Source organism: Bacillus rossius, chromosome 1 (genome assembly GCF_032445375.1).
Source record: "Bacillus rossius redtenbacheri isolate Brsri chromosome 1, Brsri_v3, whole genome shotgun sequence".
Lineage (NCBI taxonomy): Eukaryota > Metazoa > Arthropoda > Insecta > Phasmatodea > Bacillidae > Bacillus > Bacillus rossius.
Window position 1 is genome coordinate 155,875,717 of NC_086330.1, and position 16,717 is coordinate 155,892,433.

Below are 16,717 nucleotides of genomic sequence, written 5' to 3' on the forward strand. Positions count from 1 at the left end.
CAGATCTAGTAAATGAAATTCCCTGATTTTTCCAGGTTTTCCAGGTCTAAAACTGAACTTTTCCAGGTTTTCTGTAACACAATTACGACGTTCCACAAAACTGAAAAAACTGCATAACAGTACATTGACGGGTTTCAAAGTATTTCAACTCACTTAAATTATTAAAAAAAAATACCTTCTTCCAGACGTGGCCAAAGTGACTCAATTGATGGCAAATAAAACATGCTGCTACAAATATTTCACACACTTACTTTTGCAAAAACATAAGTAAAAAGAAGCGCCCATCAATTCCGCAGTGACTCAACTTTTGCGTCTATTGCACTTGCTTCAGAACGAGCCAAATCCAACACTCGAGCCTTCTTCAACTGCAATGCCTTGATCTCCTCTTCAACTCTTCTTTTTCTACCTTCTTCTTGTCTGTAGCTTCCTTTTCTTTTTGTTTTGTTTGCAGGGCTTCCTTACGCCTACAACTAGCATTTCTTACATACTGTAACATGGACTTGGTGATATCAACATGCTCTACACCTCCAGAACGTTGAACAAAGTCCTACATCTGTCTTAGTGCGATCAGTATTTCTTCCTGCAAGTTTTCAGTCAGCAAATTAGAATTCATTGAAAATCCTCTTTCCAATGATGAATTTCCATTGGAAAGTACCAACATCATCCTCACAAACTTTAGAAGGCCTGTTTTGGCAGCTACGGTATGTGCCTTAAGGATGAGCATCCACAAGTGATCAAAGCACCAGTCTTCTCGAGAAACATACCAACTGATATGATCACTCAATGTTATCAGCTTCTTGTCCTTATAGCCACTTGTTTTAAAGACAAAATTCTAAACTGTAATTCACACGCTGTTTCCTCACACCCGAATTTAAAGCCACAGACGGACATAAGCAGGAAATTCCCTTGGTAAGTTTGTACTTCAGGGGACTTTTGTCTTGAAGTTTTTTTACCATAACCTTTAGACAAGTCCTAACATCATTTTTCAGTAACAGGACAGACTTTACTGGTACTTACTCTTTCTTGATGGCATGGCATACTGCATAACCCAACTTGATATTGTTAGCAGTCAATAGATTTTCCTGGTTATCTACATCCAATCGAGATACATTGCGTTTCTCTCTAAAGCTCTTCAGTACCTCTGGTTTCAAAAACTTTCCTGCCAAAGCTAATAAAATGTCTACCAGTGAATCATAGAGAAAAGGAGCCATGGGTGCATCACTTTGGAACATTGTGAGAAAATATTCCAGCTCTGATGCCAAAGAGTAGAAGAATGTCAATTTTACTTCTAGAAGATTATCTTCAAGAGCACTTTTCACTACACTGAAAGACACAGATGAAATAGAAACTTCACTAACAAATTTCTTTAGATGGAGTAACGTTTTCATGGCACGCTCAGCAACTGCAGTATTCCATCTGATTGCACAAAATTTCTTGGAAAAAAGCTCTGATCCAGTTATGGGAGCGTTCAAGTATTACGTAACAAATTTGGGGGGCAGGGGGGGTCTTGTAAAACGTTACGATGCGTTACAGGGGAGGGGGGGTTTGACCTACGTGTTACGTCACATTTTTTTTTTTTTTTTAACCCTTCAGAACGGTCGCGTAGAGACAGATTCTTTCACACATTTTTTAAAACTTTTTTTCTCCCTTCACAAAATTGCTTCTGCTTGCTTTACAGGATTAGTGAATATTGTTTTTTTTAAACTCTAAACGTACAAACGTAAAGCTATATATATGTGTGTATATATATATATATATATATATATATATATATATATATATATATATATACATATATACATATATATATACATATATATATACACACACATATATATATATATTTATTTATTTATTTATTTATCAACAGCTGTGATAGTTTTTCTCGTCACTCCAGTAAAGTAGTTGAAACAAATAATACCGCTATTCGGATGGCTTCGTTATACTTCGGTTGTCAACGTAGACTCCAATCGCCATATTAGAAATTATATAGGTATTGATATTCAAAATACACTGTTTTCTATGTGTGAGATTTTCTCTCATCACAACAGTAATGTTGTGGTACAAAAGGCGATTGGTCTGAAAGGTTAATAAAATACTAGTGAATTAAAATCTCCCAAGTTGGCAACCCTTTCGTTTATTTTTTATGGAGGATTCCCAATTGAATTGTTCGTATTTTGTTCTCCCAAGATGGCAACCCTTTTCGTTTATGTGCTCCAAGCACTCGACCGACTGTACGAAAATTGAAAACTACGATGTTTCGGCGGAATATAGAAACCCTGAAGATAGCTTGCAGGATCCAGCAGACTCTAATATGGCGAGGTATAGCGCTCACGTCCGTGAATCGCAATATTTATTGCAAATTATTAAATGTGCGGATGAATCCTGCTGTTCCCGCTTGAGGAGTGCATTAAAATCTGTCTTTCCAGAAACTTTCCTGCCGCCACCCTGCCCAATCCTTCAAACCGCAAACAAGTTCGTGGTACCTAGTCAGATAGATAGAGGATCATGCAAGTTTTCGCCACTTCTTGTGAGGTTGTCTGTTGATCTGTCGCCTCCTCTAGAAGGGTTAAAGTAGATGCCTTACGATTTCTTTTGCCCATCAGTACAATCCGACCTAAACAACCGAGTATGTTCAACCTGTGGGTTTTTTTTACATCCCACAAGAGTGTGCAAATGCACAATCGTTACATGCATGGCAAGACTGCCCAAGACCTTCGTGAAAGTCGAGTACGGAAACAGCGACTTGCTGCAAGAAGGGCAAATGAGCTTCTCTGCATTGTGCGTCGCTGTGAAACATCGTCTGAGGATGCCGATTGGCTCGACGAAGACGAAGTTGATGCAAGCGGGTTAACAATTCCTAACCCTCTTCGTCTGCTCTCCGAATGCCAGTAATGAAAGAATCTGAGTGGCTGGCAAACCCATGGACAGAGGAGCAGTAAAACTCCAATTTAATTGTTTTTTTTTTTTACAATCTACTTATTTTAATTATGGCTAATTTTATTTTAAATGTTTTTCGTTTTCGTTCGATCATATTCTTAAATACGATTATATTTTGACAAATATATTTTATTGCAGTTAGTTTTAAGTTTGTAATTGCATTGCCAAAGGTAAAAATAATTATTAGAAATAAAATTTGTTATTTAATTTTAATAGCTTTATTAGTAAACGCTAAAATAGGAGAATGCATGAGAAGAACAATGGCGGATAAAGCAAAAAGTGTGTAAGGACAGAGCCAAGTCAGGAAAACGACGTAATTAAATGTATGATTGCTAAATGTATGATTGAGTAGTAAAAATTTATTAGGACAAAAAAAACATTAGAAAGCTCTTGCTTTTAAAAACAAGACATTTCAAATGTTAATAAATAACATTAACGTGATTAAAACAATAACAAAGGTATTTTAGTGACTTATTCCAGTACGTTACGCCACATAATTGTGACTTAGGTAAAAATGGTCACTTGGGGTTACGTAACGTTTTACTAGGGGGGAGGGGAGGTACAGAAAAACGTTACGGCGCGTTACATGGGGGGGAGGGGGGGGTCAAAAATATCAAAAAATTGCATTACGTAAAACTTGAACGCTCCCTATTCTATTCTCCTTGCAGGTACATACATAAACAAATAGTAACTGTGCCTGAAAAAACTAATAACGTCCAATTGTACAGCAGAAATTCCAGTTTTGAAAGCACCATGGACCGTATGAAGCCCACAGCTACCAATTTCTAGCAACGATGGCGAATCTTCACCAAAAGTGTCTGTGATATGTATTTTCAAAGCTAACAAAAATGCCCAGTTTACGTTAAGGGCATCCATAGATATTTAAAATTAAATGCACCTGTCGGTATAATCCGAACGTGGGAAGCACATGCTGCAGTACGTACGTCAGCAGGATAACAGACCAGCTTGAACCAGTTTGTATCACGTGATTTAACGCCATTTCCGAATCAGATGGTAAAGAAAAGAAAATGGACGTGGGAACTGTTCGTTATTTTCCATCCAAAAATAAAATAATGGGACGCGATACACTTGATGCTACGTCAATGCAAGCAGATCAATAAACAAAAAATGTAATGCCAACTACAACCTACCAAACAAAAATTCCCTGATTTTTAACAAAATTCCCTGATTTTTCCCTGATTACAATATTCCCTGATTTTTCCAGGTTTTCCAGGTTTTCCAGGGTCAGTAGACACCCTGCTAAATCTTCTCAGTGATCTAGATATGTAATAATATTTAGCAACATATCATTCAAAATTGTAAAACATTTTGTGTTAACTTTTACGTAGTCTAACCTTGTTTTTACTTAAGTGACTTTTTTTTATGTAGTTTTGTAATACTTATATTATTTTTTTAAAAATTATGTAAAATGTTTTTTAACTGTATATACTATATACAAATATTGAAATATTTTAAAATTAATAATGAAATTTGTGCTTTTTTTGTTTTGACATATGTAATGTACACATTATGGAAAGGTATGGTTATTACAAACCTCGTTATTACAAAGTGGGTAAATTTCTGTCCCCTCAGGTTTGTATTAAGGAGGTTTCACTGTATTTAACAACTTTAAAATAGTAGAATAACTCAGTTATGCAAATTACCATGCTCTCTGCATGAACCTACCATAAATAATTCAAACTGAGCTAAGTTGAACTATAATTTTGTTCACAAAGAAATTAAGACTTGAAAACTATAACCACTGTAGATCAGCAACATCATTTTTAATGATAAACCTCATTCCTATGTGACTTACCTTTGTAAGGAACAATTTTTCTAAAGTTTGGGCCATTACAACTACATCCTCCCCAGGCTTGTTGTACACATAGCAGTTGGTAAACATTGTGTTGAAGTCCTGAATACATTCCTTAGCACTCGAGTAGTAGTTGTGCTCCAAGCGCTTCTTGATTGTACCAAGGTCCATGGGCTGTGTGATGATCTTATGGTAGTCCTGCATGTAGAGAGAGAAAAAAAAACATTTAATTTTTATATTATTGTAAAACATTAGATACTGAGTTCACAAGCTGAAAAAAATTATCCTTACTTGTGCTAACATGCACTTTTAATGTTAAAAATCTGAAGTATAATAATTGTTTCACTAAAAAAATTAACCAAATAATTTAATACAAAAACTTTAATATTAACATTCACCCATGATTAGATTATGCCAACAACATTACAACGGTTCCTTTGGTAAAGGTACAGTCTAATAAAATGGAACAGCTCCTACTACCATCACTTCAGTCATACTCACGGGGAGGTTGAGTTTCTTGGCATCGACAGGTTGGTGAAACGGCCAGGCGAACTGATGTTTCCAGACAGCCTTGAGCACATTCTTCTGCAGGAACACAAGCTGGTTGGTGACCCGACCCGGACGGTCTGGCGGTGGAATGACAGGCGGCTGAACAACACCATTGATGGGATCCAACCGCGGCTCATCCCGAACAGTCGATTCTTTCGCGTCTTGTTTGGTGCCAGGGTCCTGCACACACATGCAGGTCTTTGACTCCAACAAATGTGGTGACAACCTGCTGGCACTCCCCAAAATTAACATTTTGCACTGAATACATAAAAAATCAAATGTAATAACACAAAAGTTGGAAACATTATCAGGGTGGCCACTCTTCTGGGATGATAAAATTCCTGGTTTTTTCCAGGTTTTTTCAAGGGTGGTTTTTATCAATATTTGCATACAATTTGCATTTTTGTTACACAAAGCACACACAATATGATGTTTTATTGCCGTTAAACAATAGACAACTTAACTATAGGCTTAAAAATTAAATCAATGAACTTGCTTAAAACAAAACCTACCACCAACAAAATATTTATAATCTCACGTCACAAAAATTACTTGCACCAAACGCACGTGTTTTGCCCCTCTTGCGTAGCTGGCTAATGCTGTTCTTCCCATCCATGCTACCGATATAGATTTTAACAATACAGAAATTGCAAATAGCGTTTGTCCCGCACTTTGGATCTTTCTCCACCCATTCAAACTCTTCCGTACATTTGTCATTGTATGTGGTGACCGAACTCGTTAACATTTTGATAGTCTGCGCCAATTACATGTTAGATTAAAAGATTCAAAACAACGTCCCGCACAACTAAACTTTTAAAAAAAACTCGAGAAAAGTATCCGTGATACCGTGACGCAACAACATGAGCGCAAAGTAAAAACAAATATACATACAAAACTAGTGCTACCAACATGCCGTGCGAGAAATTACTACCATCCTACAACAACATTTTCAGCCAAAATGCTGTTGCTTTTGAATACAGAAACATAATATGTATGGAAGTCTGAATTGTTAACGGTTTCTTACGTACTACAAAAGTTTTTAAATGCAATATGAACAAATTAACTTTCACAAAATATAGCACACGAGCACACTGTCTTGCTTCGACGGGTGGTGAACGTTCTCATTTAACAGCCGTATGTTATTGTGATTGTTACTTCATAAAAAAAATTCCCGGTTCTAATAAAAATTCCTGGTTGATTCCAGGTATTCCTGGTTTTTTTTAAGAAATCCTGGCTATTTCCCGTATTTCCCGATTTCCCGGTTGGCTGGCCACCCTGATTATAAATAATAAAAATTAAATGTGCAAAGAATAATTTCTAGGATGTCAACACACACATGCAAGAGTGAACACAAATTTCCTCTTGAAAACAGTTGAACCCTATCACAATGTTCCTACTAATGTTTTTTTTTATTGCCATCTTTGCCATCAGGTTGAAGCATCCTCGTAGTGTTAGTTTTCAGACATGTGCTTAACTAAAAATAGTTTAGTCACTGACTTTCCTCAAACAACATAAAAAATAAAATATAGTAAATATAACATTTCATTGTTTCAGGTTTTCTGTTTTTGCCATTAAAAATTGACGATGATTAACTATTTTTGCACAATGATAGTAAAAGTCCCCTGATAAAATAAAATTAATTTAGTACGGAAGAAAATTAATTCAGTAAGGCAGGAATTGTTGAAGAACTATGAGAGTTAACAACTTGAAAAAAATGCTCCAACAGAAACAGCAGGGCACTTAAAGACACCAAATGGTTACTGTCAAATATATAATTGCAAATAGACATCATTATAAATAATAAACAATACACAATAGTTTGAAATGGGATTTTTTTTTATATTTTGTTGGTACCCTGAATTAAAATATGGCATTAGTTTTTGCCTACAAGGTCAAATTTCTAAGATATAACGTTTTAGTGAATTGTACATTTTAGGTTATATACATGAATCAAATCTAAAAATTAAAAATTAAATTATTATTTTATACAAATATCATATTATGTACATAAATAAAGTACCAAGTCATTGATGGAACCAACTAGTCACTCAACACTTCAGAAGCTTCTTTACCCTGAAATTCTTGAATATATCTTGGAACAGTCCTTTTTTTAACTCCAACAATAATCTGCCATCATGTACGTATCCCGTCTTCCTTGATGGCGGTCCTCCATAATTTTAATATCTTCATGAAATATTTCACCTTGCTCCTCACTACTGTCTCCTAAATTTTCAGGAAAACGGGTAGGTGGCTGTGTAAATAGTGCCCCTTAATACTTATGTTGCACCCAAGGGATTTTAATTTTTTAAGCATATAGTTTACCAGTTCAACATGGTTTTCTGCTTTTTGTTGGCCCAGAAAATTTCCAACAACTGCAACAAATGAAGTCCAGGATTTTCGCTCAGTCTTATTCACGGAATTTACGAAGGCTTGGTCCTCAATGAATTTTCTTATTTCTGAGCCGTTAAATATTCCTGCTTTAATTTTTTCCTAACTCAAGTGAGGTATTTTTCCCCTGTAAATGCAAAGCATGATCAGTCCTTATCAAGAGCCTTTACATTTGTTTCAAAAGGCACAGCTTGACATGCAGTGGAGTGAAGATGATTTTCTTTTGTTCAACTAAGGATTCGTTAATAACGTTTTTTCTCAAACGACTATGTCTTCTCTCTTATGCCACTCTTGTATAAAGCAGGGGTGTGTTTTGTCTCTATCCCAGAGGCACAAGAAACAAGGATATTCGGTGTGGCCACTTTGCTATTCGAGAAGAAAGTTTACCATTTTTAAGTCCACACAAATCACCCATTGATGTTCACGATACCTTATCAATTTTTAATCATTTTAGGGTATTTCAGCTACCATAGATAACTAAAACCGCAGACCTTCAGTAAGCATTGTAACATCTTACAAAACAATCATTATTAAACTACAAGCAATATGTCCATCATGCATTAAGTAACAGCAGGTTAACCAACCTTGCAATATGCAATGTTGTCAAGTTTTGAATAATCTGTGCAACGTACTTTTTCAATAGGCTTTTTACGAAAAATTGTGCATAGATTATTTTGGTAAATACGGTAAAATACAGATACAATTGTAAAAATGTTACACCTAATCTCAAGGGTTTTATAATGAATGAAGAAACCATAATGATGCAGAAATAAGGTTATCTCAAAATTTTCCCTGATCAATCAAAAAACTCCACGATTTTTCCAAGTTCTCCCTGACTTGTTTTAAATTCCCTGAATTTTTCCGGTTTTCCTGGTCTGTGGCCACCCTGCAATGATTCTATTTAGATATACTTCAAACACTCTTAATAAATAATTGTGTTTTTATCAGAGCATGGTATTGTTACGATGCGTGCAAGGTTCGGAGCTGGCTGGCAGCCCCACACTGCCACTAACATCACGCGTCGTCCACTGACGTAAGGCATGCCACGCGTGCCTGGGCGGATAACAAGGGTCCTCGCACCCCCTCCTTCTCCCTTCACATCGTCCCACCTCAGGCCATTGTCAACGACCTTTTAGTGGCCTGGGAATTCTGTAGGTTTCCAAGGCCACCACACAGAGTGGCGCGAATAAACACCGCCTTTCTGGACTTTTCAGGCATCGGGTCGGCCCAAGGTGATGCGAAACTTCCATCCCCCTCAGTCAGTTCCGAAAGTCTGCCAAGAGTATAAAAGCACAGACGCCGACCTCTATGAGAGTTCTGAGCGAAGAGCGGAACAGCGAAGAGAGTCCCTCCCTCGGGGAGTGATACTGGTGATACTCGTACGACCAGCGAGAGGTGAAGAGAGCAAGTGGCCCTTGCTGAGCAAACTGGATCTATCAGGACGCGATACCTGCGAGTGAAGGCCTGGCGAGCCAGTCGGGTGCAACGAGCGATAGTTGGGGACTCTACTGCGGCACAATATGCGAAGGAAGCAGACGGAGGAGGACGAGAAGAGCGAGCCACCGTCGAGCCAAGCTACAGTGGAAAGTGTTGATATTTCAATGACCAGTGTAAGACTAATTGTTGTAGATGGAGAGCTTTAGTGCATTAATTAAATTTATGGTGTAGACATTAGAAATAAATAAAACTGAACCAATAATTCGGCTATACCTTACAAACCGAGTTTTCTCCCAAAATTATACTCGTAACAGAATTTTAAAGTCTTAAATATCACAGTTCTCTGAGCAAAAAATAATTTGTCAGACATTTCCACATTTTAAAAAATTATCAGATATTCCTTCAATAATGTAAAAAGGAGGTTCTATTGTATCTTATTTCTATATATAGCCAATTCAAATTTGTTAACTGTCATGTAATGTTTGAGTTAAACAATTTTTCCACCTGAACTCTTCTGAGCCTCTGTTATACTATTTCTATAAACAATGCAGCATCACATCATTTAACACACATTGTGTAAGTTATTAGTTCTCTATTTGAGGTGGGTAATGTAATTTTTAAGAATGTCATTTGGTTTTCGAATGAAACAGTGTTCATTTTACTTATCAAAAATAAATACCACTCATTTCATTCTACTAGTGTAGCAATATTGAAAACAATGATAATTTAACCAAAGATACTTTACATTATCAGCATATATACTGGATTACAGCAACAATTAAACTTAACCTTGTGAATAAATAAATAAACACCTAAAACATACATAATAACTAGGGGTATGCAAAATTCGCATTTGCGATAAAACGATTTTTTATGCGATTTTTGACATTTTAAAGCGAATAATCACGAATTTGCAATAAAATCATTTTTACGCTAATTTTAACAGTTTAAAACGAATAAACCCGATATCCACATTATAGGATACTATTTTTACGCGAATCTTAACGTTTGAAAACAAATAAACCCGATATCCCATAACTATTTGATTAAACTATGCTAAATATACGTACTTCTGACAAAGTCCGTAACGTAGGCCTAACCTAGTGCAGAATTAGTAAATCAACACGGCCGCCATAATTCAACTAGAGTACGCAGTACGATACGCTGCTTCCTCTCACATGCGAACATGTGACGATGTTTTTAGTATTTATGGTAAGAAAAACGGTGTAAACATGTACACAGGTGAAATTGAATGTTTTGAATAACTTGAACGATGTAAACAAAGACGTGAGTATAGTTTAATACACTTGTACACAAAACATCAAATACGCAGTAGCTACACAACACGTCGTTACTCGCTGAGCTCACACAATGATGCAATCAGCAGCAGCAGTGCAGCTGGCAGCCGGTAGGTTGCGCGCGCAGTCTCGCTCACGCACACTCACACGAGGTGACAACAAAACAAAGCTGTTTACGGCCGTCCCGCGCGTGGTTGAATATGACAAACTTGTAAACGGTGTGAATTGAACTTGCGTGGTGTGGTAGTTGTACTCTAATACTTACGTGGCGTAGGCCTACATACTTATCCGAAGTAGTAAATATTTTTAACAAAAATTCGTTAATTTACCGTAATTACTTTTGTTGACAAAAATGCCGAAACCTGTATTGACTGCCAAACAACGGGCCAGAGAGTTTTCACAACACGATTTGTATGCAAGCGATGAAAAAACCATTTTCTTTCGTTTTTGTAATGTGTCTGTGACATGGGACCGCAAAGATTCGTGTGCGAAGCATATTGGCAGTGAAAAACATAAGAAACGGGCAACAGAAAGTGTGAATAACTTAGTGAGTGTAGCCTACTTACTGTGTTGTTTTTAATATTCATTCATTTATTTTAAGTTAACTTTCATTTAAAATATTGTTTGCTGTGTTGATTAAGTGTTGTAATAATTTTGAAGCGGTAAGTTACAGTAAGCAGTTTGCCAATGGTTTGAAGTGAACAATTCAGTGAGTACAGTAAGTATTTAAATAAGAATTGAGAAATGACTTCATACTTCAAATACTGGACATTCAATTTTAATTATACCTCTTTAAATGTCATCTTTTTAATATTAAGTAGTTAGTATTTGGTGTGTATTAAGTGTCAAAACAATTTTCACGACACTTGAGATATGAAATTGGTATTACTGTTATCCATTTTGGTAGTCAAAATAACCTCCCTTTCAGAGAAAAATAACACCGATTTTCCAGAAAAATAATCTCGAATTCTGTGAACAAATAAACACGAAAAGTGCATACCCCTAATAATAACAACTGACATTTTGTTGCAGAATTTGTCAAAACTAGTTTGCCTTGTAACCCATCAAAAAATTGCCAAAATTTTGTGGCAAATTTAAGTAAATATAAATAATTCAAAGACATGAAAAAAAATTAATCTAAGAATGAAATACTGTGAGAACAAATTTGTTCTACTACTAAATTGCAGACCAAAAATTATATGGAATATTTTTCTACAGTAGAAAGGTAAAACTGTCATTTTTTAATGGAAACAAATTTGAGTTCTATATGAAAATTGCTATTAAAAGAAAAGGACACATTCTTGTAACAGAAACTAAAATTTATGCAATGGAAAGAGTGCCTTCATATGCACGCATGGTTACTCACAAGAGTAGTGCAAGGAAAATTTACATAATTTAAATTACCCCCCACCCAAAAACCAAATTTAGAGAAAATTTCTTTGATAAAGTATATATATATCCTAGTATCACGAAAACATTTAGAAGGCCATACTATTGCAAAAGAAAATGAGGATTAACCTTTTGAGGCCCTTTTTGTTGTTTAGCTTTGACGCGACCGCCTGGAGCAGACGGCGCGCGGCTGCTTATTGGAGTAGCGGCCGCTACGACCTGTGGAACATATGAATTACTATACAGTCTCACTAGTCCCCATCTGCTAGATCTTGACAGCAGGAACATATTATATATAATACATAAAGCAAAGAGACTGTGTAATTACTACTATTTAAATTAATTATGTATGTCCAAAGCTAACTTGTAAAATATCTTAACCAACAGTAACAAATTAACGGAAGCCACATTTTGGGAATAAAAAAATTAGTAAAGTATAAATCTTCGAAACATTTGGTTAGTTTTATAAAGTTTGTTTTTTTTTTTTAATACATATTTTGATTTTTTGAGGAAGGGGAGGGAGCATTTAACATGTGAAGTTAGCTAAACAGAGAAGTTTTTCAAATACAATTTATAATGACCAGAAAAATTGCACTTAACAGCTGGCTAACATTACAAGTAAAAGTACTCGACACAAAGTTGCTTCAAATATGTTAGTACACAACTTATTGTTAAATTTTCTTATTGCCAGTCAAAAGGCAGCAATGAAATTAAGTTGACAAAAAGAAGTGCAGTGAAAGTAAAATATCATGCGAAAATGAACACTGTACTAATCCAACATAGATAATCTTCAAACTTTTAATGAAAATAAATGGTAAAATCCAAGGCGTTTATAAAAAAGAATTTATTCACTAACACAAGATTCCAAGGAACATACTACGGAAACACTACACCATCCAAAATGATAGGTTACACAAGAAGTAAATCAATAGTCATTATCTATTATATTCCCATGCTCCATTTATTTAAGACAATATTGAGTTTCCTATATAAATACACCCAATACATTAGAAAACCATACACCTCTAGTTCTCAGCAGAATTATGATTTTGTAATTGTAGGACTCTTTTCCTATAACATGAAGCCTCCACCAAGTCACAATCACTACAATCACTATAATCCTAGTAAATAATTTATCTTAATGTACCTGAACCACACCGTAAACAACAATTTGCTTCATATAACTTAATTTACTGTTATTTAATAACATTTGCATGTCCTTTTTTTAAGTATGCATATACAAAACTGCCTTTTGTAAATAAATAATTGATGAAATTATTAAGACACTACACTGATTATTTTTTAGGTAGTTATATAATTCCTTGGTAAATATGGTCAGTCATCTTATTTAATATTGTTACTTGCTGATGTTCACATAATTAATTATGCCTGTGATTATGGCTAAAGAGCTTGTTTTATATTTTTATTGTAAAAATATTTTTTCAGATTATAGTATCAGCTAATGGAAGCTTGCAAAATGAAATTAACTAATTTTAGATTGTATTTATAAACCCCGTAAGAAATTATCAACCTTACATCTTCAAAAAGTAAAATTGTGGGAAAAAAATTTAATTATTTTCATAATTAATATTTTCCACGAAAACATGAGATTTTTAAAAATTATAATTTAAAAGTGTTATTTGCTTTCAGTGTACGAAGGTCCAATAAGCAACTTAATGATTTTGGGCACCTTATGCGTGTTGCATAGTTTGCAAACCAAGCCTTAATGTAACAAGTTGTGTGCATAAAAATAAGACAGTGATGTCAATTTCTGGGTCAAACAAAGTGTGAATTTGGAAAAAATTGTAGGATTTAGTTTCACAATTAAAATAGAATTTTTCATTGAACTGGCAACTATAGCAAGAGCGAAAATCTACACAAATAATTATCTATTTACAAGTAAATTAAGTATATTTAATCATGCTAATGCTTATATGAGAGACATCCGAATCGACGTATGGTACCACTACAGTTACACCCAACCAACTGTGATAATCGAAGGGAGCTTTAGATATGTGAATAATTCAAAATTGCAATTAATCCAATATGTTAATACAGGCCTATATAAATGATTTCACTGGTACATTATTAACAAATGGATAAGTCACATTTTATAAATAAAAAGAAAATAACATATAAAGGCACATATTACCTTGTAAACAAAGAAAGGCAAACACAGAGTGAAGTATACATCATAGTGGTATGTTGAATAAGTCCATTATTGATGGCTTCTTACAGTAAAGTTCAACTGCAATGGAGTAAAGCACTACGGACCCAACCATCCATGCCATGTATGAAGAGTGGAAATATTTTTTCTTTGCACATGGCTCTTTTTAAAAAAAAATAGAATATATTGTTTGAAGGTGAAATAACTAGGTCATACTAGACTGGTTGATAAAATGCAATCCTTTCACAAGAACAGAAAGCATGCATTTATATCAAGAACTGCAGGAAAATCAGAGAAAATTAATGTGTTTCACTGTCCAGTGTATTATTTATAGTTGGCTGTTTAGTTCAATCATTGTATGGTTAATGCACTGTTTTTAAGGCAAATTTGGGAGTTTAGTAAAAAAAATTGTACCAAAGCAGTCTTCAATTACTTCATGTTGGACTTGCAAACATAAATTCATTTGCATTAAAAAAAAGAGAAAAAAAATTGGTTGTCTGTAAAGTCGGTTAACGGACAATAGTTTAACATGACAACATCATAACAAAACATTGATGAAATGATTGCATACTTTTATGAATAAAATTGAATAATTTTTATTTTAATAATAAAAGAATAAATACTTAAAATTATACTAGTAATCAGATTTTTAAAATGCAAGAATAATTAACCTTTATTGTCGAAAATGTTGTTGTAATAAGCAATCAAAACCACAGATTAAAATTTGTCGAGAATATTTTACTTTTTTATGCCTTCCAGTGCTCAAAATGATATGCAATTTTGGCCCCGGGCAGGAAATTTTATTTATAATTCATTAATAATAATGCCCATCGCGATAAACAAAGGAAAATATGTACTAATGAGTGCCTGGTTGCCGCTGCAGCTGATAGAGAGCACGATTTGTTCGGTTCAGGGGAATTATATTATTTTGTTTTTATAATACGATTTTATAACAAATACGCATCCCAAATACACCAAACTTATTTATAATGTGTTACAATATTTTTTAAAACATTGTGCAAAAGATCCCGAGTGTAAATTGAATTATTATGTGTAACTGTAAAACACCATTGTTCGTTAAAAACGTATTTGAAAATTCGACATTACTTTTAAATAACTGTACCGATTGTGCTGAAAATCGGTGGACAATCGTTAAATTATATAATATTAATAATTCAAACGACGAAAACATGATTGAAAAGTCAATCGATTGTTGTTCCAATCGAGTGGAAGAGAGATACGGCGCATTCGTACAATGAGCGTAACGGGACACATCCGTAGTGGGACAATGTGCGTTACGGGACACTTTTTCGTGCGTGCAGCCGTTGTCACGTCAATAAATTCAAAAAAGATTTGATGTTTATCAGTCTGAATTAAAAATTTATCGTGGATGGCTTCAGACTAGACTTGTAAAAAAAATTCTACATATCTTTATTTTATTTCATACAACTAACATCTTAAAACAATCATTTAAGATTTAAGGTTTGCAAATTATGGGTACTTTTAGACTACTATGAATATAAACCAAATCTAAAATTGCTTGAATAGCAAGATATAACTTTAACCACACTGTTTTTATTACAGTGCAGTTTTAAGGAGCATAACTAGACGTAGCGAAACCTACTGTAATCAAAAAAAATTTCTATGAGAGCACAAATCTTGGCTAGCCAGTTATCTACACCTACTTTATTTCTGCTGATTAAAAAGAAAAACACCAGTCTGCTCATATCATCCAAGTAATAAAAATAAATTTTATAAAGTGTGTGTCAAAATGTTATATTAATGCACGTTATTAGCCAATTGTAATTATATGTTATGTTGATACCAACCCTCTAAATCCCCTTTAGATCTACTAAAACCACAATGAAGTGCTGCTAATGTGTGACACGCTCAGTGCCACTAATGCATAGTGCAGCAAGGGAAAGCACCCGGTTGTAATGTGACAATGAAACGACTCAGTTGATGGGCTATTAACATCATAAACCCCCAGCGGTGACTCAGACACAGCAGCAGTTAAGTCCGCAATTCTCAATCGGGACGGCTGTGTGCGTACACCTGCGAGACCCATGGCCTTTGTGCTTGGTTCCAACCATCCATCTCATGTTCATGTCTTCATTGTGTACATAGTGACACCCAAGGTTACCTTGTTGGGCAACCTTGAGTGACTAGGCCACCGATAATGACGACACGACAACCCTGAGGACATTTGCCACATTGTGTTTGTGGCGGACTAGTACGGAGCACGGAGCACCTTACCTCTACGCTAGCTAGCGACCTGTATCCTGACTCCACTAAGACAGTGGACACTAAGGTTTTTACAGTAGATAAATAAAATTTCTGTTTCTTGTTTAAGAACTAAGTAACCTTAGTTCCAAAGGAAAATGTACCCTTAAAAACAGGGTTCTACAAATCACATGCACCACGTCACCTAACTTTTCCTTGCTGGTGACTAACTTGCAAAGATACCAAGATATAACTATACGTTGTTTTGAAAACATCAGCCAATTTTTTTGTGACAAAATCTTGTTGTACAGAAATGAGTGGGTCCAATAAACCAGGACAGTATATAAATTGCATTAAATTAACTCTAATTACTGATACTACACCAAGTTGCTATATAGATACTGTTTAGTACTTTCATGTTTAAATAAAATTTAAAAAAACTTCTAACAACAGTTCTATTACTGGCTTCTAGATTGTGCCTGGCTGTTTAACTTTCAGACCTTTTGCAGAGAC

General features: G+C 34.9%; 1 protein-coding gene across 21 annotated transcripts in view; it reads right to left on the reverse strand.

Annotated features, from left to right (window-relative positions):
* Nucleotides 1–16,717, reverse strand: part of LOC134546323 (bromodomain-containing protein 3-like) — a 363,730-nt gene that overhangs the window by 316,379 nt on the left and 30,634 nt on the right. For 14 of the 21 annotated variants that reach the window (XM_063389071.1, XM_063389068.1, XM_063389075.1 and 11 more), the window contains exons 4-6: nt 11,944–12,033; nt 5,255–5,482; nt 4,757–4,951 (exon numbers count right to left, since the gene is read on the reverse strand). In XM_063389071.1, coding sequence (XP_063245141.1) covers nt 4,757–4,951; nt 5,255–5,482; nt 11,944–12,033 — 513 coding nt within the window. The remainder of the gene's footprint in view (nt 1–4,756; nt 4,952–5,254; nt 5,483–11,943; nt 12,034–16,717) is intronic. The other 7 variants (XM_063389079.1, XM_063389088.1, XM_063389082.1 and 4 more) reach the window with 1 other exon arrangement.